This window comes from Neolamprologus multifasciatus, chromosome 2 (assembly GCF_963576455.1).
Source record: "Neolamprologus multifasciatus chromosome 2, fNeoMul1.2, whole genome shotgun sequence".
In the NCBI taxonomy this organism is placed as follows: Eukaryota; Metazoa; Chordata; class Actinopteri; order Cichliformes; family Cichlidae; genus Neolamprologus; species Neolamprologus multifasciatus.
In genome coordinates, this window is record NC_140440.1 from 19,197,001 (window position 1) to 19,220,286 (window position 23,286).

Consider the following 23,286-nt stretch of genomic DNA (forward strand, 5'->3'; position numbering starts at 1 on the left):
AAGAGCTGATGATAAAACTGTTCATCTGGTGCCAGCTGCTCAGCATCCAGTGCATTTAGGAAATTATGTGTGTCCTTGAACTCAACCTGAATAAAAAAAATCATGTTCATGGTTTGGCTTTAAATGCATTAGTATTCTTGGAGACTGGAGCCCCTTTACACCGTGTATATATCTTATCCTTTAGCACAGTCCATCTGTAATAGTTGTTGTTAGCATTGTCCGAAAAGAGAGGATTTTTCCACCTCCTAAGTGGTGTAATTTTTCATCCTGTAGCCAGTAGCTTGGCACAGAGTTACCTGCTACTAACCCCTGTCAGAAAATGATGAGTGTTCAGGACTGCACACGGTTCTCCTGTCTAGTTTTCCTGACCTCCCTTCATCTACCACCAGTACCTGGCCTTCCCTAACCTTTTCTGTTCTCCTTGGCAGGCTCGCCTACCTGCTTGCCTAATTAAAATCTCAACCTCTCACCCTTAGCCAAACAAAGATACCTTACTCAAGCCATGCAGTGACTTGCGCTCCTTTTGACCAACTGTATAATTGACATGGCCGATGTTCGACCCAGTGCTTCAGTGTTTCTTTTCACACGCAGTGATCATGATTGTGCATCACCTCAAGTTTTTCTTTAGCTTTAGCTCTTCCTATAGACTAACTTAAGTGTTGTTATTTTTGACAACAGCAGGTCGTGTGACTCAGGTTCTGTGTTTTCATTGCTTGCTAAGGAGATTCTATTTTTGGCCAATTAAAATAGAACTTTGATTTTATCGTCTTAAAGCTTCCAACATTTGAGACAAATAATTTCCCATGGGTCTATATTTTGTTGTTTTGGCCATTTTTAAACAGCCATCTAGTTAAAGCTGTGGCAATTTTAGATAGATCTCTTTTTGAGATAAAAAATGCACACCCCCCACCCATGCTGTAATGTGGATCTAAAAAGAAGCAGCTTTGTATAATGACCCTGTTTAAAGTCTGGTCTTCTCGGGTTACTCTTTCTGTGTGTTTTATCAGAGTAAAGCCCCCTGACAACTCCCCGGCTCCCTCCTCACCTCCCTTCGTGCCAACTGCCTAATTGCGCTGCTGCATCTTTCAAAATGGCTAATGGGGTTGAGAACAGCCAACGCTGCTCACTTTAAAGGGCTCAAAGACTCGCTTGGATTGATGTCACTGTGGATACAGTTTGTCTTTTTTCCCTCTCAGTTTTCCTCTCCCCCGCGCACACCCCTCCTTATGGCATCATCTCAAATGAACCTAAAAATAGAAAGCTAGCAAAGTCAGGCGACAGGGCACGTATATACTCTGAATTATTTGTATTTATTTAGATATTGAGAGGTGGCTGATTACCGCTGCAGCACTGACACATAACTATAGACAGGAAGATGCAGTTAAGGTAACAAAAGCGGAAGCGAATGAAATTTTTCTGAGCGAACGTTCCAGCAGGAAGTAGCTGAACATCAAAGCAGCCGGCTGAGGTCCAAACCTGTCTGAGGCTGTATGCATCATAGCCAAAGTTTGTTTCAGTCCCCCCCCTCCACATTTATGGCACTTTTTTTTTTTTTATACTGAACACAAAGCCACTAGAAGCATTTACAATTTTTATGCTTCTGTTTGTGTGTGCGTGTGAGCGCCCGTGCTTCACACCTGCACAAAACATGACCCATTTTATCGTGTACTTCTTGATCTCGAAAGGGGGCTGTTGCGCAGTTTCCCAATTTAAAAATATTCATGCATACCGATCCCGCTTAAAAATGGAAATGTATTCAAACTCGTCTCAAAACACCTGTGAACCTCTGCCACACACACGTGCACGCACGCACACGCAGACAGGCACACACAGAATGCATTTTTCAGTTTTATTACCCAGGCGGTAAAATGTTTTATAACCCTGTTTCAAAGTCAATTCTGTGTTTACAATATATCAGTGGTAACATTTAGCAAATTATTATCCTCCACTGACTGCCAGAGCCTTGTACGTAAAAACCGCATTCTGTTGTTTCAGCACAAATGGGATTGTTTAAAAGAAATGACACAAAGTAGAAGTCTAAAGAAAGGTGGACATCAAGCAGGTATTGATCTAGTGGCTTGTTGTGTAATTAGATGTTGTGTCTGTAACCATTGTTTTAAAGTCTTCTCCTCGGTCCCCGTGGCGTTTTAGCATTTACCACCGTGACAAGCTCAGCTTTATCCCGCAGAAAGTCAGGGCTCAGACAAAGTGGGCAGGTCCTGCTCGCTCTCAGGCGTCTGCTTCAAAGCTTTTCCTCTGGCAGTGAATCACTTGTTTTGGCTGATTCACTGTAAGTGTTAGCCTGATGCAGGTGATTGATGAAGGGGATCTACCAAACATGTTAAGGGGATTGGACATAGTCTTACCTTTTCTTATTCACTTGCTGGAGCGCCAGTGCTTGTTTCCAAGGTAACATGAAATCCAGGCAGCTCTGCAGCTTGACAAGCGACTATTTTCTGTCCACTGTTACTACTATTAACCTTTTTTTTAAAAAAAAAATCCAGCAGATAAGAAGATGAAATTGATTGGATTGCACCACTTCATCAAGCAATGTGAAGGTTTCCCAAAGGATTTAACACCCCTAAAAAAAACATAGTTTGAAATGAGACATCTTTTCTTTCACTCATGTTAAATATTCATTACTAAATATAGAACAATCAAAGTCAAAGGTCGGGGGGAACTCTGATAATATTATTGCTAAGGAGTTTAATATGGGGAGGTTTTGCTTCTTCAGGGTGAGGTCGGTGTGATTTGATCAGATTTGAGTGACAGTGGCCTGGAAACATGAGTAAATAATCCAATAAGAAGTCCTTTTGATTCAAATAAAGCATTTAACTGTTTTGGTGAATGGAGAATACAGAGCTGGATTCATCACAGTCAGCCTGCCACATTTTTCTTGTGTAACGGCTAAAATTGTTGATTATAGAAAAGGGTTTTAATTCCTTAGTCTCAGTTCACTGAGTGGGGAGCATAGACTGTATGTAATAGATGGATGTAGCCATTGCTTTGAAATTTGCAAGTAAAGTCCTGCTTTGAAGCATCAAGCTGAGCATTTTATCTGTCATCAAAGGTTTTGGGGTTTTTGCAAACAGACATGGGCTAAATCTGACCAAAATCAGTGGGCGTTGTGTGTTTAGTCTACAAACCGGATTCCAAAAAAGTTGGGACACCAAACAAATTGTGAATAAAAACTGAATGCAATGATGTGGAGATGGCAAATGTTAATATTTTATTCAGAATAGAAGGTAGATGACAGATCAAAAGTTCAATCCGAGAAAATGTATCCTTTGAAAGGAAAAATATGTTGATTCAAAATTTCACGGTGTCAACAAATCCCAAAAAAGTTGGGACAAGTAGCAATAAGAGGCTGGAAAAAGTAAATTTGAGCATAACGAAGAGCTGGAAGACCAATTAACACTAATTAGGTTAATTGGCAACATGATTGGGTATAAAAAGAGCTTCTCAGAGTGGCAGTGTCTCTCAAAAGCCAAGATGGGTAGAGGATCACCAATTCCCACAATGTTGCGCAGAAAGATAGTGGAGCAATATCAGAAAGGTGTTACCCAGCGAAAGATTGCAAAGACTTTGCAGTTATCATCATCAACTGTGCATAACATCATCCGAAGATTCAGAGAATCTGGAACAATCTCTTTGCGTAAGGGTCAAGGGCGTAAACCCATACTGGATGCCCGTGATCTCCGGGCCCTTAAACGACACTGCACCACAAACAGGAAGGCTACTGTAAAGGAAATCACAGAATGGGCTCAGGAATACTTCCAGAAACCATTGTCAGTGAACACAATCCACCGTGCCATCCGCCGTTGCCAGCTGAAACTCTACAGTGCAAAGAAGAAGCCATTTCTAAGCAAGATCCACAAGCTCAGGCGTTTTCACTGGGCCAGGGATCATTTAAAATGGAGTGTGGCAAAATGGAAGACTGTTCTGTGGTCAGACGAGTCACGATTTGAAGTTCTTTTTGGAAATGTGGGACGCCATGTCATCCGGACCAAAGAGGACAAGGACAACCCAAGTTGTTATCAACGCTCAGTTCAGAAGCCTGCATCTCTGATGGTATGGGGTTGCATGAGTGCGTGTGGCATGGGCAGCTTGCATGTCTGGAAAGGCACCATCAATGCAGAAAAATACATTCAGGTTCTAGAACAACATATGCTCCCATCCAGACGTCATCTCTTCCAGGGAAGCCTGCATTTTTCAACAAGATAATGCCAGACCACATTCTGCATCAATCACAACATCTTGGCTGCGTAGGAGAAGGATCCGGGTACTGAAATGGCCAGTCTGCAGTCCAGATCTTTCACCTATAGAGAACATTTGGCGCATCATAAAGAGGAAGGTGCGACAAAGGAGGCCCAAGACGATTGAACAGTTAGAGGCCTGTATTAGACAAGAATGGGAGAGCATTCCTATTTCTAAACTTGAGAAACTGGTCTCCTCCGTCCCCAGACGTCTGTTGAGTGTTGTAAGAAGAAGGGGAGATGCCACACAGTGGTGAAAATGGCCTCGTCCCAACTTTTTTGGGATTTGTTGACACCATGACATTTTGAATCACCATATTTTTCCCTTAAAATGATAACTTTTCTCAGTTTAAACTTTTGTTCCATGATTTATATTCTATTCTGAATAAAATATTGACATTTGCCATCTCCACATCATTGCATTCAGTTTTTATTCACAATTTGTTTAGTGTCCCAGCTTTTTTGGAATCCGGTTTGTAATTAAATTAGCTTTTTTTTTTTTAAATTGTTGTTTAATTTTTTTTATTTTTTTTTACATATACTATTTCACTTTGTTATTTGTTATGTCATGTGTACAGCACTTTGTTTTCAGCTGAAAGTTGTTTGGAAAGTGCTATATAAATAAATTGCTTGCTTGCTTTATTGGCTAATTACTTTTCATTCACAGTTGTGACACGTACTGCACTTCTTTTTGACTCTAATCGAAACCATAATTTAGAAAAGTAAACATTATGTTTTTAATAAGGATGACCAGACTGGTCATAGAGCAAAAAAGCAGAAGAGTTATTTCCTGATGAGCTTTTATGCAATTTGACCTCGTTTTTACAAAGTGACAATATTGCGTGTAGAAGGTCAAATCCAGCGCACAAACATGAAGTTTTCAGTTAGCAGTAGACGTGTAGTTTACTGCTAATTATGCCAAAATTTAATTCTGATTAAAAGCATGGCTTATTCTTTGTGCTTGATGTTGGAATGAACTGACTGTGCCAGTTTTTTAGAAAACAGCAACTTTTGTAAAACTAACCACACTTAAGAGCGCTATTTAGGGGATTGCACTCACACAATATTTTGCCCTGTTTAGTAAATCTGGCCCAGTGGGCAGAACTGATTGGGAAACTGAGGACATTGCTCTCTTCAAGTACAGCTAGTGACTATCAGTCACAGGGAACCACAGGGTACCTTGCTTTATCCTACTTTTTGACTAAATGGCGTCTTCATTTAAAAAACTTAACGTCATGTTGTTTTAAGTAAGACCTGAAACTAGCAGTTGAGGCCATAAACTCATGAAAATATTTCCTGAGGTTATTGATGAAGGGAGCTGCTGGCCTTCATCCTGTTGATTTCCACACGGTGTGACTTCTTATTGCTACTACAGAAGTCGCCCCCCGCTGGACACTTGAAAGAATGCAGTTGTAAGATTTTCTACACTGTCTTCTCTTTTTTTCCTGAAGCTAGAGCCATCTTTTATATACAGTCTATGGTAGATACCAGTTGAGCCCCACCCCTTTAAGACCAGTGAGAAGAGCAGATACTAAGACAAAAAATATTATTTTGAATGCCTTGAAATAAACATTTCCAGTGAAGAATCTCTGAGAGAAACTGGTTTTGAGGAATATCTTAAAAAAATTATGTTGAAATACATTATATGTAATGTCTTTATGAAAGTAATATCAAAGCAAATCTGTATGTTAGTAATGCAGTTTTTAACCCATCTGACAAAACCAACTAGAATAAGGCAACAGTATTGCTCTATCTGCTCTAATAAATGCTTACTGGCCTATGAATGGACATCTCCCTGTTTCTGTAAAGATTCAAGTGCTCATTCTGTTTCCTGGTGTAGTTCTCAAATCCAAAAGTAATCTCTACAACAACAAAAAAGAAGTAACAAAATGCACTCTTAGCATTGTTCTTTGTGATGAATGTCTTCCTCTGGAAGACGCAGCTGAACACAACTATGGGATATTCTGTGTTATTGTTCTGTAATAAGAGCAAGTTTCCTCTTCCAAGCTTTGCATTTGTTTAGTGGTCTGAATGCCACTAAACAAATGCATGCCAGAAGGCAAATGGCAGACTTTTATAAATGATTCACTACAAAATAACATTATATCTGAGGAGGACTGATAGCATGGGTTGTCAATACTAATGACTTTACAATTTCACTGGCTGTAATCTGGAACAAAAATTCTTCGACTGCAGTTCCAGGATCCTTTGCATGTATCCACCACCAAACAGCAACATGATAAACAGTGTTATTATGTCAAGGATTCTATACTGCATCTTAAACTGTCTGTCAGACTGTTTCTATTATAAAACCACAACTTTATTCATATCTATTAGGAACCACTGTAATTCGAGTTACGAAAAAGATGAGAGAGCAGGGATATGAAGGGCTGCAGGAGTCCTGTTTACTGTTGCTGCACTTTGTGCTTTGGCTGCATGTCTTTACATTTGGATGGAAACTGTGGATGGCATAATGCCTTCTGAGATTCATGCCATGAGAGTTGGGAAAGTTAAAGAATCTGATGATTAAAATCAGCCTCATTCATGTCTTCAACCAAAAAGCTGTGCATGACATGCTATAATCAGGGTACTCTTAAAATCACTGCAGACACTTTTTGAAGGGCCTGCAGTTACGGAAATTATATAAACATTACATAGAGCCTTTATTGCTCAGACAACAAGGATAGTTTGTGCAGTCTGCCTTGAAAATGTCAGAGCAAACAAGATGCCTTTCAGTATTCAGACTTTCTTGTGCCTCTCGGTTCAGGAAGATGGTTATTGTGTCAGAGTCATGTGGATTAGCCCTGCAGTCGTCTATGCAGGTTTCAGAGGGAGAACCGTGTCTCGTGCGCTTTCCATCCTGATTCCATGGTGTAAACCACAGTGGTATGATATCCTCCACATGAGCATCATGTAAATAGTGACTAATAAGCAGAAACATGCACCACTGTGCAAAAATTTTGAGCCACTTTTTCTTTTGGGGGGGAGCAGACAATTGGAAATTGGTTCAGTGATCTATTGAAACAAGTGCAAACATACATAGAAAAGTTTTTTTGTTTTGTTTTTTTCAATTGTTAGAAATGCAAAATTTGATATTTTTTAAGCACAGCCTGAACTTTATTGGGCAAGTTTTCTTCCAATTTCTTTAAAAGGTCTCCAGGATTCTTTTGAAGGGCATTCAAAGCTCTTCTTTGGATGTTTCTGCCTTTTGTTCTGTTCTCTGAAAAGATGATTCCACACTGCCTCAGCAATGTTGAGGTCTGGACTCTGGGGAGGCCAATCCGTTCCATTGTGTGTTTTTCAATCCAGGTATGTTTTTACTGCATTGTCAGTGCGTCTGGGATCATTGTCATGCTGAAAAGTCAAGCTGTTGCCAATCAGATGCTTTAAAAATGGTATTGCGTCGTAGATGAACACAGAAAATATAATCTGTAATTTTCTGCATTAATTAATTTTGACAAGATCTTTAACACCACAAGGTTGAAACCATGACATACCCTCCACTGTGTTTTGTAGGTGGTTGTAGTTAGGTGACAGTTTTCCATCTCTCAGGCATTGTGTCAGGTTCTTGCTGGATTTTCCTGTTTCTCAAGGACATGACTTTCACATACTGTTCATGTGCTGTAGATAGTAGAGATGGCACAATACCACTTTTTTATGTCCGATACGATATCATAAATTTGGATGTCTGCCGATACCAATATAAATCCGATATAGCATATTTTATAATCAATAAAATGTTTTGTTTAAATATCTTGCTGCATTTTCATACTCAAGTTTAAAAAACTAAACTAAAATAAAGCTATTCTGTTATACCTGTATGCAAAAAATACACTGCACCCAAAATATTTCATAGATCAGCAAAACTGATCAATCTAATAAACTTAAACCTGCACCATCCTCCCTATTCTGGTATTTTAAAGAGTACTTAGGTTGCTTAATATTTCCACTAACTAATAGGGTTGCCAACTCCCAGCAAAAAATAATAAAAAATAGGGAACCACCCCCCGCCCTCTGCTTTATAATGCTTAATTGACGTAATCGACTGTAATTTAATGCAAGTGTAAAAAAAAAAAATGCACAGAAATCAATAATTTTTCTACAATAATTAAATAGATTTAACATCTTTCTTCAACAGAATTGCAGACTGCACAGATGGTGCCTTCCCAAAGGAAAAAGTACTACACCTTACCAGGGTATAAATTTGACTTAATAGTTCCTCTATACAATAATGGATTTCTGTACATTTTACATCAGATGGAAATTTTGGTTGTAAGATTCAGATAATTATTTATTAAAAGCTAGACATGACAATTAGAAAGAAAAGTATGTTTTTGTGCCCCCTTTTTACTGTTAATGCCCTTCCTGCCCCCCTGGCTAAACCTTGCTAGATCCGCCCCTGCACATTTACGTCAGCTACGTAGAAAAAGATCCTGGTGTAGAAAGTAATATTAAATCACTTCTAACAACAGTTTATCAAGCTTAAACGTGCTGCTGTTGTTTATCCGCTGGTTTCCTTATCTAACGCGAAGTGGGCCAAAAACAGGGAGGGAGAATGAGAGGCAGTCGCTCCCAGCATTCGCTGGAAATGCTTTACAAACATTCAGAGACGAACTTGCACACTTGCTTTACTTCTCTCTGGGATACCTTTCTCGGAGATTAAATGCTGGTTTGGAAGCACGTAGCGAGGCTCCAAATGCTCAACCAGACCGCACGCCACAGCCGCTCTATCACGAGACCATACTCCCCTGACGTGCTAAGTTTATGAGCTGGGTTACGCTATGTCGCAAGTTTGTGAGGTGCTTTTGTGATATTGAATGGATCGGATTACATTTTTTATTCCTCTCCGATATCCGATCCAGTAATTTAGGTCAGTATCGGACCGATACGTAATATCGGATCGGTCCATCTCTAGTAGATAGTAGTTTTTTATGCCTGCCACGTCTTCTTTTGTCTTCCACTTCAGTTTCCTCAAACTTTTTAAGGACACACTGAACATCACGCTGAGATATGCCAAGTTTTCTGTTAATAGCTCTTTGGAAATCTCATTGTTGGTGTGTAGCTGTGTTATCTTTGACATCATTTGGAAATTCGTTTAAAGAAATTGGAGCAAATGTGTTTTCATGACAGGCTGCAACTGTGGTACAAAGGTACAAGTGCCTAAAAATACAATTTAATGTTGTAGCACAACACTGGTTCATCCCTTGACATATGTGCCTTTTTTATGCTTGAATGATTTCCTAGGTCAAAGAAAAAGCATTCCTCTGAAAATGATCAGACATGAGAACTTGATTGAAAATGTCAAAGCCCTACAAAAATCCTAAAGAACCATTGCTCAAGACTTCAAGCCTGGCCCCGTGTAAACTAAACCTAAAGTAATTAAGCACTGCTCAAGACTTTTGTACAGTACTCTATACAATTAATAGAATTTCTGCAAAGAATTTGGACTTTGTTATAAGAAACAAATGCAACCTCAATAAGTGATAACATCTGTTTCAAGTCTTTATTGAATACACTGAATAATCGTTTGAGGCTGGGAAACAAACAGGATGTTTATGTGAAAGGTTTTCACAGGACTCTGTGGAGCGGTGATGATTTGGGTTTGTTCTGCAGCCACAGGATCTCGGCACCTTGCAGTCCACCATGAACTGCTCTAGATACCAAAACAATTAGGAGTTCAGGAGAACGTCGAAGCCATCTTTCCATCAGCCAAAGTAGCAACTCTACAACAGACTTGCTGAAAAGCAAATGCACTAAGTTGCTGCTTTGGTCCAGTCAAAGTCAACTGATTGAAATGCTGTGGTGAGAGACAGCTGTGCATCAATGAATGTCCACAATTCTCAATGAAGTGAAGGGACATTGTAAAGGAGCGTGGGACCAAAAGCTAGTTAGAATCACATATTCCAATTAAGGAGATGAGATTGAAAGCATGGGTTGTAAAGATGCCCCTCCCACAAAATAAAGGCATACAGTGTCTTGCTACTGACAAAGTCTGCTCTTCTTTAGAAAGATTGATTGGGGAGAGCCGTGCCTTGAACACAGAAACTTTCACAGCACCACAGCAGGAACATTAAGGAGCTAGAAGCTAGAAAGGGAAACAAAAGGCTTTATGTAGACATGAGAGTCTATAATCAGAACACTTATAGATTCATAAACAAATTCAGACCACCTCAAGTTGTGCAACACATGTGCTGCAATGTTCTGTAGCACGATGATGCAGAATTTGGCATTTCTGGTAAAAATGAACACCACTTTGTTTGAAATGCGTGTTAAAAAAACACAGTACACCAATATAAGATCTGATCTCAGCTTTAATGCATGCACTTGGAAGGTTACAGCATAGTGTTACAAGGGGTTCCAGTTAGTTCACAAGTTACAACATAGATTTACTGCAGAATTCTACATCAGCTTTAGAATAAGCAGTTCAGTCTGCTGACCTTTTCTCAGTTGAGATGGTTAGCATGACCTGGATAGTTCAGTCAACACCTCCCAGAGTTACTGGTGAACTGAAACAGTTTTCTGGGGAGGACTGGGCCAGAATTCTTCCTCGTGGTTTTGCAGGTCTCCCCAAGCAGTCTCTGGGATCAAAGTTGTTGCTGCTAAAAGAGCTTCTGCCAAGATTCTGCACTATTTGTTTAAAATTAGTTTGGTCAGATCGTGTTTATCTATAATTTTGTGGCTTAAATGAAAATCAGGCCTTGTTTTCTAATCAGTTTAGAAATCCTGGTAATTCCAGAGAGGTCACAAACATTTTCCTGCATCTGTACATCAGAATGAAAGGTTTGTCATCCACGCTAGATATTATTATGCCAACCCGGCAGCTCACATCCATCCCTGTCCCCGTGTAAAATCAAATCCAGGCCAGGATTTTCCACTTTTCCTGTGCATAAAATAATAATGAATACAATGCCTGGCATATTGTTAAGGGAGTTGTGAATAATAAGGAATAGTGCTGTATGGGGCATATTACTCTGCTCCTTTCTTCTGTTGGAACAGGTTTCCATAAAACCTGATTAATAATACATGTCCAATACCTGCTCAGCTCCTTCAGGGTCAGCTATTATCCTGTCGTACTTTTGCGGCTTTGACTGCATCCTGCTGCAAAAGAAACGTTCATTTACTGAGTGATTGCCTTCAACTGAAGACACCCGTGCTTGTCAGCAGAAGATTCTCTAAATGTGCAAAGAGCTTTTTGAGCTGCTGTTGCAGTTTGGAAATATCATCAGAAGCAAAAATGGTGGATATTATTCTGAAAATTATACAGCTGTTTGGAGGCGAATGGATCTCATTCACAACAGCCATTTTGGCTTGTCAAAGAAAAATACAGATGGATTTGATCACATTAATAAGGCTGCCTTTCAGCCATAGATGTTCCTGGTATTGTTAGCACAGCTTACTGGGAGACTTCATGGAACTGAGTCATGAATGTGTTTAGTTCCATCTGTGCTTTTCAAGATATCTGATGTCAAAAAGGTCCAGAGGTGAGAATATTCAAGGCACCGTCATCCTAATGACTGTTAATCTTCACATGTTTGCAGAGAACAAAATGAAGTCTCAGTTTCCCTCTGGCTGTAACTGCCTTAATATTCAGTGGCCTTCTTAACTTCATTACCTCCTAATACTCTTTATTTCTCCTTCATCTATTATGAAATGGGTAGAAGAAAATACAACTCGCGTCACAGTTCTGTCCACTCTTTGTTGCCTGTTTTTGTTTTATGAGGCTACTTAGTCCTTGTTTTAGGGCAAATATTAATAAATGTAAGTTAATTAAAGAGCAGATGTGAGTGGGAAAATCTTTTCATTTAAGTCTCTCTGGATAAGAGAAAATGCTGAATGCCTGAAATGGAAATTAGACTAAATGTAATTGCCTTCATAATCGAAAGCACTTTTCCTTTAAAGCTTCAATTTGGGACTTTTTCAGTATATAAATTATTGATAACTTGAAAAGGCTTTTTTGTGGAGTAAGCCTTTTAGAAGAAGAAGAAGAAGAAGAAGAAGAAGAGCTTGTGGAAACCTGTTTTTAACCTTGCGGTAGCTTCAGACTTTAGATCCAGACTCACCGTCGTGCACCACAGGGCATGCATTACTGGCCTCGTCTGCCTTTGAATCTCGCTTATCACGCTTGCGTTCAGGGGAACCTCCTTTTTTGTAAACTTAAAGAGACAAGCTACAAAAAATGTTGGATAAAAATGACAAATAAGCCATGCTTGCGGTTTGTTTTCAGGCTAGTTAGCAACAGACCTTGTAGACTTTTGCTTGAAAGTTACAGAACTCTAAATGTGGTGTTTTCATTTTGCTATATAAAAAGCACATACGCACAGCCCGTGCTTCACTTGGGTTGCCTCTGGTAAGCAGTGTGAGTTTGCACAGACTGTAGGTCTATTTGAAGTAACCATATATAGTGGCCCATAAAAGAGGTCAACTAAATATAACTCTACGAAAAGTAATTTCCAGAAACTTAAGCAAAACAAAATGAGACACAACTTAACTCACAAACTGACCTAATTACAAAGACACATGAGGGTAGCTTTTATAATGATTTGGCCAAACCATTTACACACAATAGGGGGGGAAACAAAAACACACTAATATTAACTAAGCACAGAATAGCCTAACTAAACCTAAAACACCCCTGCTCCTGGTAAGCCCATGGTTGGTCCTGCTGAGCAGGCATTTTGTTCCCAGAGTCCTCAGCCATGCCTTTTGCCAGGCAAAAGACAGGAAACAGCCACCGCCCAAACCCAGGTAACTCAAAGAAAGAGAAACATAATTAATATAACAAAACATTTTAGAAAAACCACACAATGTTACTATGTGCACGCCTCATAATATCAGTGTTAGTATAAGTGTTGATATAAGTCCCTCGCTTACGTGGGGTTGGATCAAGTGAACACTCCTCTAGTCATGCTATAGGCTCAGGCCGCGGCTGAGGCAATGATCATTTCTCCTTCTTTTTCATCTTTTCATTCCTCATGTGCCGTGTGTGCTGCTACTGCATGTTTCTAAACGTTTGCCTTCGCTCTCCTGTAGTTTACTTTTTGTTTTTAGTCCCTCTAAGAGCTCGTTTTTTCTCTCTTCTGTTTTCCCTCCAACCAGTCGAGGCACATGGCTGACCCTCCCTGAGCCTGGTAGCAGGGTTTTCTTATATCTTAAGGCGACAACTTTCACATACTGTTCATCTATTATAGATAAGTTTTTAGGTCTGCCACTGATGTTTTTTTTCTCCTCAACTTGTCCAGTTTCCTCCGACTTTTTAAAGACACACTGCACACCGTGCTGGGATGTTCCAGTTTTCAGGTCATAGCTTTTGGAAATCGTCTTGTTGGTACAAAAATACAATATTATGACTGTCACACTGTGTTGTCTAAAAATTCTCTTAATGTCACTATTAAAAAAGGCAAGAAATTCTGGATCATTGGAAGCAAAATAAAAAGAAATGATGTGTGGCTCAAAACTTTTCTACACTACTGAAGGTGGATACAGTTTAGCCAAATTAAAGTTACTGATGTACAGTTTTATAGAAAAATAGCAAATCTGTTGTGTCCATGAACTCAGTTGTCGTGCTTTGGTTCCGATGTTTGTTCATGTGACTCGTACTTAAATAACCATGGGTACAATTATGTAACATCAGTACTTTAAGGTGGTGACCAAAACATTTGAACTTGCTACTTAGTGAGCTCACTGTTTAGCACATATAAGACAATGGGTGGGTGGGTGAGTGTTCATGTGGACAGCCTGCGCTTCAGTGATATCTGCCCCACTCATGTTGGTTTTATATCGCACTGCAGGGCAGGACTACCTACCCTATTAACCTTCTTATTGGTTCACAGCTCCACTACATTTCAACATGCTCAAAGCTCCCATTAGCCAGAGTAATTGAAAGCATGTGTGGGTGTTAGCAACCTTAATGGAAAATGTGTTATGTGCTGGGAAATCTTTTTTTTGGTGGTGGTTTGTGATGGGATTGATTTTTTTCTTCTTTTTTTTTTGTCAGAATCATTTATATCAATAAAGTTAGGCTGAAAATACTTCAATGATTCAATAACAAGAGAATGCACCAGTGATAAATTTAGCTTAGTTATCTGATAAATTGGCAGCTAAATGAATATTTAGATCATGTGTTCCAATGACCAGTGCATCACTGAGCTCCTGGACAGTCTGAGGTGCAAGCTGTCGGCGTCAGATGGAGCTAAACATAATGTCCCAGAGGTGTTCTGTTGGATTTAGGTTAGGTGAACTTGGGGGCCAGTCAGTGGTATCAATTCCTTCATTCTCCAGTTACTGCCTGCAGACTCTCGCCAGATGAGTCGGGCATTATTGTGCAGCAGGAGGAACCCAGGACCCATCGGACAGGCGTTAGGGTCTGATAATGGGTCAAAGGATTTCTGACCTAAAGTCACTCAGGGTGTCGTTGCCTAGCCAGTAGAGGTCTGTGTGTCCCTCCATGGATATGCCTCCCCAAACCAAACCTGACCTTCCACCAAACCCGTCATCCTGAACGATGTTACGGGCAGCTTAACATTCACCAAGGCTTCTCCCTTTCACATCTGTCACATGCACTCAGGTTGAACCTGCACAGAGTGCCAGTGTTGCTTCTCCCAGTTCTGTTGTTTTATGCTAAATGACAGTTGAGCTCCATAGCAGATACTGGTCCTGCTGATGGTCCTGTCCAGCTCTCCTACAGTAACTGTCTGTCTCCTGAAATATCCATAATGCTGTACAGCAAGATACATTTTTGATTGCAATTTTAGATTAAATTGTAATCTAATTGATTACATGTATAATTTCTCTTAGATTTCACTTAGGCTAGATAGATTAAACTCAACTTGAAGTGACACATTATATCTTTGCTGAGCTGAAAAGATCCATTGATCCATTTATCTTCTTCTACTTTTCTAATTCAGGGTCGTGGTTGGGCTGGAGTCTATCTCAGCTGTCAGGAAGTACACCATTTCAGCTTTAGCCATCCCTTCATTAATGATTTCATTTACCTGGAGCTATTTGTAAATATCTGAAGGAACTTTCTCTAAGCCATAACTTGCTTTTAAAGCTTCAAAGGAAAACAAGAATAGGCTGTGAGCACTTTACCAGTCCACATTTCAAATGTGGTATCTGTCATGTTGGCCCTAATGTAGTGATGATTATATTTGAATATTACGTTTTAAAATACACAGTTAAAACTGACTAAAACCCTCATTTCTTAGACACAGAGTGCATCCGGTGGTGACAATATTTTAAACAGAAGGAGGTTAGAGTGTAAGCTAAAAGTTATAATGGAACAATGTAGAGGAAAGATGTATTTATTTTCTGTTAGACTTAGGCTAGACTTCACTTAACTTGAATTAAACAAAACAACTTATATCTTTGCCAAGATGAAAACTTCGATCCATTCATCTTCTTCCACTTATCCAATTCAGGGTCGCTGGAGCCGATCCCAGCTGTCATGGTACAGGCGGCAGGGTGCGCCCTGGCCAGACCACCAGTCTGTCACAGGGCTACAGAGGGGAAGCTGAAAACGGTGGCATGGATCAAAATCAGAATAGAGAAGGAAGAAAGTGTGAAATCTTTCCATTTTAACATATCTTATATTAACATACCATAATAGACCCATTTCTGTAACATACTTACATATCTATATTATTGCTAATATATATTGTAATATATCTATATCACTAAAGCACTTCTGGATGGATGCAAACTGCGTTTCGTTGCCCTGTACCTGTGCATGTGCAATGACAATAAAGTTGAATTCTATTCTATTCTATATCATAATTTGCTAAATGAAACGGGAAAACAGGAGGTTAATGCAGTGTAGTGCTTTGTTTTAGAAAGACTACACGGTATGCTCGATGCTATATTTTATGTCGTGGCATCATACTCTTAGCAGAGTATCATTTTATGAAAGTAAAGTTAAAAAACAAACACCTGGAGAATTTTCCTTCAGAACACTGGTGCAAGCTCAAAACAACAAGAATGTACGTCAGCTTTAGTGATGTTGCTCCATTTCACAAATCACGCATTTGTCTCGAGGAGCATTCTGCACAGCATATGGAGCCTCTATACTTCAAACCTTTGTTTGGACCGGGTGAATATCCTGGAGGCATTAATAGCTAGGCCAGAAAAACAGAGGTCCCAGAGTGGTGGGTCAGTCCGGTACAGCCTGACTGCAAAGAGAGGATAGAAATGGAGAAAATGCCACATGCAAAGCAATGGACAAAGGACTGTCAGTAGAAGATAAATAGAAAAAGATTTGTGTATTTTGTCCATGGTATAAAGTTTTTCTGAGTGAAAATGTCAAAAACAAAGTATGTGGTATATATTTTTCACAATATCTAACAGGAAAGGTCAGACGATACAAATTTCATACCTTTCTTAATACTTTCTCTGCTATTTCCCAACAATCAGCAGCCATGGACTCCTCGTTGAAGCTGCTTAGCACTTTGAAAATTGAAATATTTGATGCCCACAAAGCTGGAGAAAGCTACAAAAAGAAAGAAAATTGTTTTGAAGTAGCAAGTTCCTGAGTTCATAATACAAGTAAGAAATGGTACTTAACAGGAACGGTGGAGGTCAAGTTGAGGTATCAGAGACAAAGAAAACTGTCTGAGAGAACTGCATGTAGGCTTTTATTTAGAAAGGTAAATCAAAAAAGCCTTGATTTATGAGACAGAATAGATTCAGTTAAATATCAGAAAAGTGCAGAAGAACCAAAACATCTGTCAAAAAAATGTCCTTACTTCACAGCCTGATCCCAACCACATTGAGACTACATAAGCGTGGCTCCATAAACAATCCTAAAACCGTACAAGAGGAGCTTCCTAAAAGTTACGTGAAGTCAAAAATAAAACAATCTGACCATACAGGGTGGCTAAACTTTTACTTCAGGCCCTGGGAAATATGGAAAATAAAAAAGTGTCATCTAGAATCGTCTCTGTGCACCACAAATAATCAAGAATTGATTAAAGGGCTGATTTTCAGATTTAATTCAACAACTCAAATGTTTTAACTGTTTAGGAATTACACACATTTATACACAGTCCCCCAATTTCAGTGGCTCAAAGTTAACTGGACAAATTAACTCTAAACATACATGTGTGCGATGTATATCGAAGGTGACTCGTGAAAAAACGCAAACCGATGATGAGATGAACATAATTCATGTGAAAAACCCAAAGAATTGGGATTTATAATAAATAAATCAATATATGCGTGAAGTTGTTCATGCAAAGTTTCTTTGACATTGGCCTACAGTTAGGAGGTAATAGGGCACATACACTAAGATTATGGTATGTAAGTTAAGGATTGATTTTTAATGTTTGGATGGAAAACCTTTGGAGTCGATGACAGTCTGGAACCCGTTAACCTCACCAAATGCTGATGCTCGGTCAGGCCCTTACTCTAGCTGCCTTCAGCTTGTTTGTGGGCTTCACTGCCTTCAGTTTTGCCTTCAGTATCTGAAAATTTGATCTATTGTGCTGTAATCAGATGACTAACTTGACTTTTAAAGAATATCTCATTTCTTTGGTTTGAAATACTCGGGTTCTTTTACAGTGTGCTTTGGATCATTATCAGGTTTACAGCATTTTGCAGAATCTGAGCAGACAGTGTAGCATAGACACTAGTTTACTACTGGTTTGATCACTCCATATTTTTTCATTTTCTCTGGAAAACCCTAATCTTGCCTTCTTAATAATAATAATGGATTGCATTTATATAGCGCTTTTTGAGACCCTCAAAGCGCTTCACAATTCCACTATTCATTCACTCACTGGTGGAGGCAGCTACATTTGTAGCCACAGCTGCCTGGGGCAGACTGACAGAAGCGAGGCTGCCATATCGCGCCATCGGCCCCTCTTGGCAACACCAGTAGGTGAAGTATCTTGCCCAAGGACACAACGACCGAGACTGTCCGAGCCGGGGCTCGAACGGGCAACCTTCCAATTACAAGACGAACTGCCAACTCTTGAGCCACGATCGCCTGAGTGTAACCAGTGGTTTGCACTTTTTTGTGAAGGCATCTCAGTTGCAGACTTTGACAGTGATGCATCTACCTTCTCTGGTGTGTTTTTGGCTAGATTTTGTGATTTTTGTGAATGGTTTTTCTTAACCAAGGAAAGAATCTGCACTCAAAATCTTTTGGTGAGCTGACCAATGCATTCATTCTTTTTAAGGACATGGCATAAAGTCTCATAAAGTTAAGTGCATTGACATATTTATTTCATGATATAATATTGAATGTTGCAGCTACCAAATGGAAGTTCAACACTTGGAATCAACTCCAGATCTTTTATCTACTTAATTTGTCATGAAAGATGAAGGGAGCAGGCCTCACCTCACACATTCCCTTCATTAAATGCTTGTCAGTCAAAACTTCAAATACTTTTAAGCCTCTGAAAATGAGGTACTGTGCATAAAAATGGCTCTATTTTCCAAACAGTTAATGAAATACTTTCCTTAAACCCCATGATTAAAGTTCAAAGTCTGCCCTTCACACCACCATCGCACCATTATTCGATTTTAAATAAGAGACATACCACTGTGTGCTACATATCTGTGTGTTTAAAGCAGCAGTACATATCATCTGATGACAACAGTGAGGACCCCGGGAAAAAGTCAACCTGATATACAGTAGGAGGAGTTTTGTAACTGTGGCAACCCGTAGTTTGTTTGGACTTTTCCTTGTCATTACTGGCAAAAGAAAGATGAAAATTATTCCTGAGAAATGTTTTACCATTACAAATCAGCTGTCATGAAATAACCAAGCCAATTTCAGGAGTAGTGTGTTTAACAGCAACCATCAGTATGCTTGCTTCTTACACGCAGCAGTGCTCCACCGAACAAGGACAATTTAGATTAAATGTCATATGACCTTGAAATGTACTCAAAGTATGTTAATAGCATGATGGCGAGGAAGTCTGTTTTCCTGCAGCGATTCGTTCTGTCTTCAAGTCTCATAGCTTTAATAATTAATGTTACATTGACATACTGCATACTGAATGAAGGGAGGGTTATGAGTCACAGAAATGTGAGGAATCCTGTGGAACAAGAGACAGGAATATGAAATTAATTAAAGTGGTGAACTTTAAAAAAGACCCTATTGCAACATAAGATCTAAGTCATTCCCTTTCCTCTTGCCCCCAAACCCCTGATCTTTAACTGCTAAACACTTGGATAGTTACACATCCCAGAGTCACTCGCCACAGTTACTTGAATGATGAATGAGAAGTTTAACGGAAACTCAGTTCAGGCTTCCTGCACATGCAACAAACGACTCAGTGTTTGATCTTTCTTTTTTTAGGGGCACAGTGGAAGCTCGCTTTGTTTACGTCTTCATTTTGGGGATCCTCTTCTCGGGCACCAAGGACCTGTTGCGATCCCAGATCATCACAGCAGATGCCAAACTGAAGAGCAGGGGATTATGGGAGATTTACAGTGGCTTGGTTTTGTTGGTTTCGCTGCTCTTCCGTGCTCACAACCTGCCAGTCCTCTGCTGCTGCCTGTTGATCCAGACGCTCATGGCTCAGTTTATCTGGAAGAAACTCCACTATGATGCCGCCCAGACTACCATCATGCACTACTGGTTTGGTCAGGCCTTCTTTTACTTCCAGGTAAGCTGGTTAAAGTTGATTCTTTTTAAATCAAATTATACTGCACAAGTATAATTTGCATTCAGTCTTGTAGAATCTGCATGAATTTGAACTCCTCAAACATTCAACTCTTTATTTTGTTTTGTTGGTTTTCTTCTTTGAAACGTGTAACAGTGAAGCAATGAAGGAGCAGAGGTAGTAAAGGTGGGGGAATTTAAATACCTGGGGTCAATCGCTTAATGCAACAGACACAAGAGGTGTGCCGAAGAGGGTGCAGGCATGGTGGAGTGGGTGGAGCTGCGTGTCAGAGGTGATTTGTGACTAAAGCAGAGTGACAAGTGAAAGGAAAGGTTTACAAGATGGTAGTGAGACCTGCTGTGATGTATTGTTTGGAGATGGTGGCACTGACAAAAATGCAGGTGGTGGAGCTGGAGGTGTGAGGACTTTGGGAATGACTGAGATGGTCAGGATTAGAAATTAGTACCAAGGGGGTGGTTTGGAGACAAAGTAAAGAGAGGCAAGGCTGAGACAGATTGGACGTGTGCAGTGAAGGGATGGTGGATATACTGGATAAAGGATGTTGTAGATGGAGCTGCCAGGCAGGAGGGAAAGAGGAAGACCTGCAGAAGAAGAACATACAGAGGGTCAATGTGACAGAGGTGGATGCTATGGAGAGGGTGAAATGGAGGTAGATGATCAGCTGTGCAGACCCCTAAAGGGAGCAGCCGAAAGACAAAAAAGAAAAGCTCTGTTGGGAAAACATGGATTCTTGGATTAATGCGATTACTTTGTGCCTAAACATTGTTACAAACCAAGCACGTTTCCCCAAAAGTCTCTCCCAGCAGAACAATATGTGCCTGTTTCCTCTGGTTTAAAAATCCCTGGATCCCAGTCTAGTCAGGGATCACAAATCCTGCCAGATCCAAATTGTTCTACTCCACCATCTCATTCATTGTTCTACCTAAGGTTTTTAAAATTGGAGTTTTTTGGGATTGACTTGCTTTTAGAGCCAACATAAAGTGTCCACTAGAAGTATTTGGCACCTCTGTGTTGGCTTTATGTTTGTTTTTTAGCCCCAGAGTTTGCCACATGTGGGCCTAAAGTGTCCATAATGGTAGTCTGCAAGTTTGTTAGCTCAAGCATTTTTAACCCACTTAAGATCACGAAGAGAGCACTTGAGCAATCCCAAGCCTGAGATCTTGGATCGAAGGATTGCTTGACCTCCTCTAAATTTGTGGTCATGTTTAATGTGAGCGCTATATATACAAAAGAAAATAAGACAAAGCATAATAGGTCTCCTTTAAGCGTATCACCAAACACGTTTTCTTGAGAAACCTTACCCACCTTTCCAAATTAACTTTGACTGTTGTGCTGAGTAGTGAAATTCAGATGTGTGTGTGACGCTGTGCGAAAATCACACCTCCCAGAAATACAAAAGGAAGCACAGTGAAGAACAAAACAGTCAGCAAGTGTCTTGATTGTAAAAGACATCTAATTTAACGCCCTGTCACAGAGTGTAGCAACATTTACGGAAGCTATCGCCACTGATAAAGTGCTAGATACTGTAATAGGTGCTGTTCTGGGCAGAGGAAGTGTTTGTGTATAAATCATATTACTTTCATCCAGCTCTACCATGAAGGCCAACCGGACCGGCCGCTTCCCGAGGATGTACCATGCCTCTTCCTCAAAGGCTGGAGAGGAAAACCTGCCTTTTGATTCGACTTCCACCTACCGCAGATATTTGATTAGTGACTGTGCATTGTTGTCAACAGTGAACCTCCACGTGGTTAACAATTTAATCACCCTCATCACCCCTCGGGTCATTAATGCTGTGATGGGCTCGGGAATAGACCGCCACCAGACAATTTTCCCATCTAAGCATCGAGGCATGTAATTACAGGCATTTGAGCAAAAACGTTCTCGGCGCAGCTGTAACCATAATGGAAGTGTAAGCAGCGACATACAGTATAAAAGTTAAGCTCGCTGATGTGAAGAATAACCAAAATTATGTCCAATTAAAATCGAATCCGTGAGTACAGAGGATCGGTGCACCGAGTCTGAACTGTAACACATTAACGGTCTAGAAACAGAGTTGCTTTGTTGTGTTATCCAAAGATTTGTTATGATTTTTGGCAGAAAGCTTTTGTTTCTAAAGTCCATCTCTTTTGGCATTCAAATGCTTGAAAACACAAGAGGATTAGGGGAAGTATTCCAGGTACATCATCAGCGGCAGACATCACTAGCGTTACAATAAATAAGTAAAGTGATATCGTCTGTCTCGATCGTTGGGAGTGACAGATTTTTCTCTGGATTTATCGCTGTCCCCCAAAACCAGATGGTCAGCAAAGCAGCAAGGACGTTGTTTACTCTTCAGATATGAGCCAGTTTGTGCAAATGTTGCCGCTTGAGCAGTGACAAGTTCTGCTTCTGTGGAAAACATGATTCATCAGAGAGCAGAACTAAAAGGTGGGCTTGAATACACAGAGCAACTTAGAGCGCATATTTTTTATTCAGGTGATCGAAACCTTGCTACTCACCACGCACTGTAAGTATTTTTAATTTGAAAGGGTGAAAGTGTGCCGCCTGCTCCTCCTTGATATCGACTCCATTAAGGAACCGCATTAGTCCAGCCACACTCTCCCACACTGTCTTGTGAGAATCAATCTTGTCTATAAAAAAACACGTCTTGCAGTTCTTTTTGGTTTTTTTCTTAAGTGAGACATTTGTTGATGGTGCCAAATGACATTTGAAAGATCGCAGCAGGATTCCAGCAAGCAGAAAATATCCATATGCAGTCTCCAACCTGCTCACTGGTGTCTGCTGTTTGTTTAAAATGGAGCCAGCTGTTAGTGTTTTCCTCCTCTGTGATCGGAGATGTGCTTACAGGAGGGAGACAAATGCTGACTTGATGCTTGTTGTTGTCTGCGGACCGTCATCACATTTGCTTTTAAGAGGAGAGACACTGTTGATATCTGGGCTTCATTTTCTTTACCTGCCACAACAAACAGCGTCAGTTTAAAATGTTATTATCACTTGTTGTGCACAGAGGGGCAGGTCAGTGGCTTGAGTTACAGGAAAAGTGTGAATGCTGTGGTGTTGGGGGATTTTATAAATATTAATAAGTTTGAACAGCGATTAGTTTTGTTGTCCCTTTTATTTGTAATAAATAAATATATATTTTTTCATTTGAACAAAGTCTTTTTGTCCTTGTAACTGTATTTTGCACTTCCAGAAGATTGGGGCTATAAATCCTGATTGCATTGCAGTGATGATATCTTCTAAAGGCTGAGATGAAAAGAAAGTACAACAAAAGTTTTATATTTTCAGTTTACTGCAGACATATTTATCTTGTTCCAGAGAAGCTCAAAAATGGTTGCAAAGTTAAATAAGGCAGAAATCTGTGTTTTGCTTTTCTTTTTTTTTTTGTCAAATAAAGAAATAAA

The 23,286-nt window shown here is 39.9% G+C and overlaps 1 protein-coding gene across 2 annotated transcripts in view; it reads left to right on the top strand.

Annotated features, from left to right (window-relative positions):
• Positions 1 to 23,286, top strand: part of pigg (phosphatidylinositol glycan anchor biosynthesis class G (EMM blood group)) — a 97,090-nt gene that overhangs the window by 58,131 nt on the left and 15,673 nt on the right. For both annotated transcript variants that reach the window (XR_014876087.1, XM_085172729.1), the window contains exon 11: positions 19,555 to 19,864. Coding sequence is in view for 1 of the 2 variants with exons in the window: in XM_085172729.1 (XP_085028855.1) it covers positions 19,555 to 19,864 (310 nt within the window). In the remaining variant the exon portion in view is untranslated. The remainder of the gene's footprint in view (positions 1 to 19,554; positions 19,865 to 23,286) is intronic.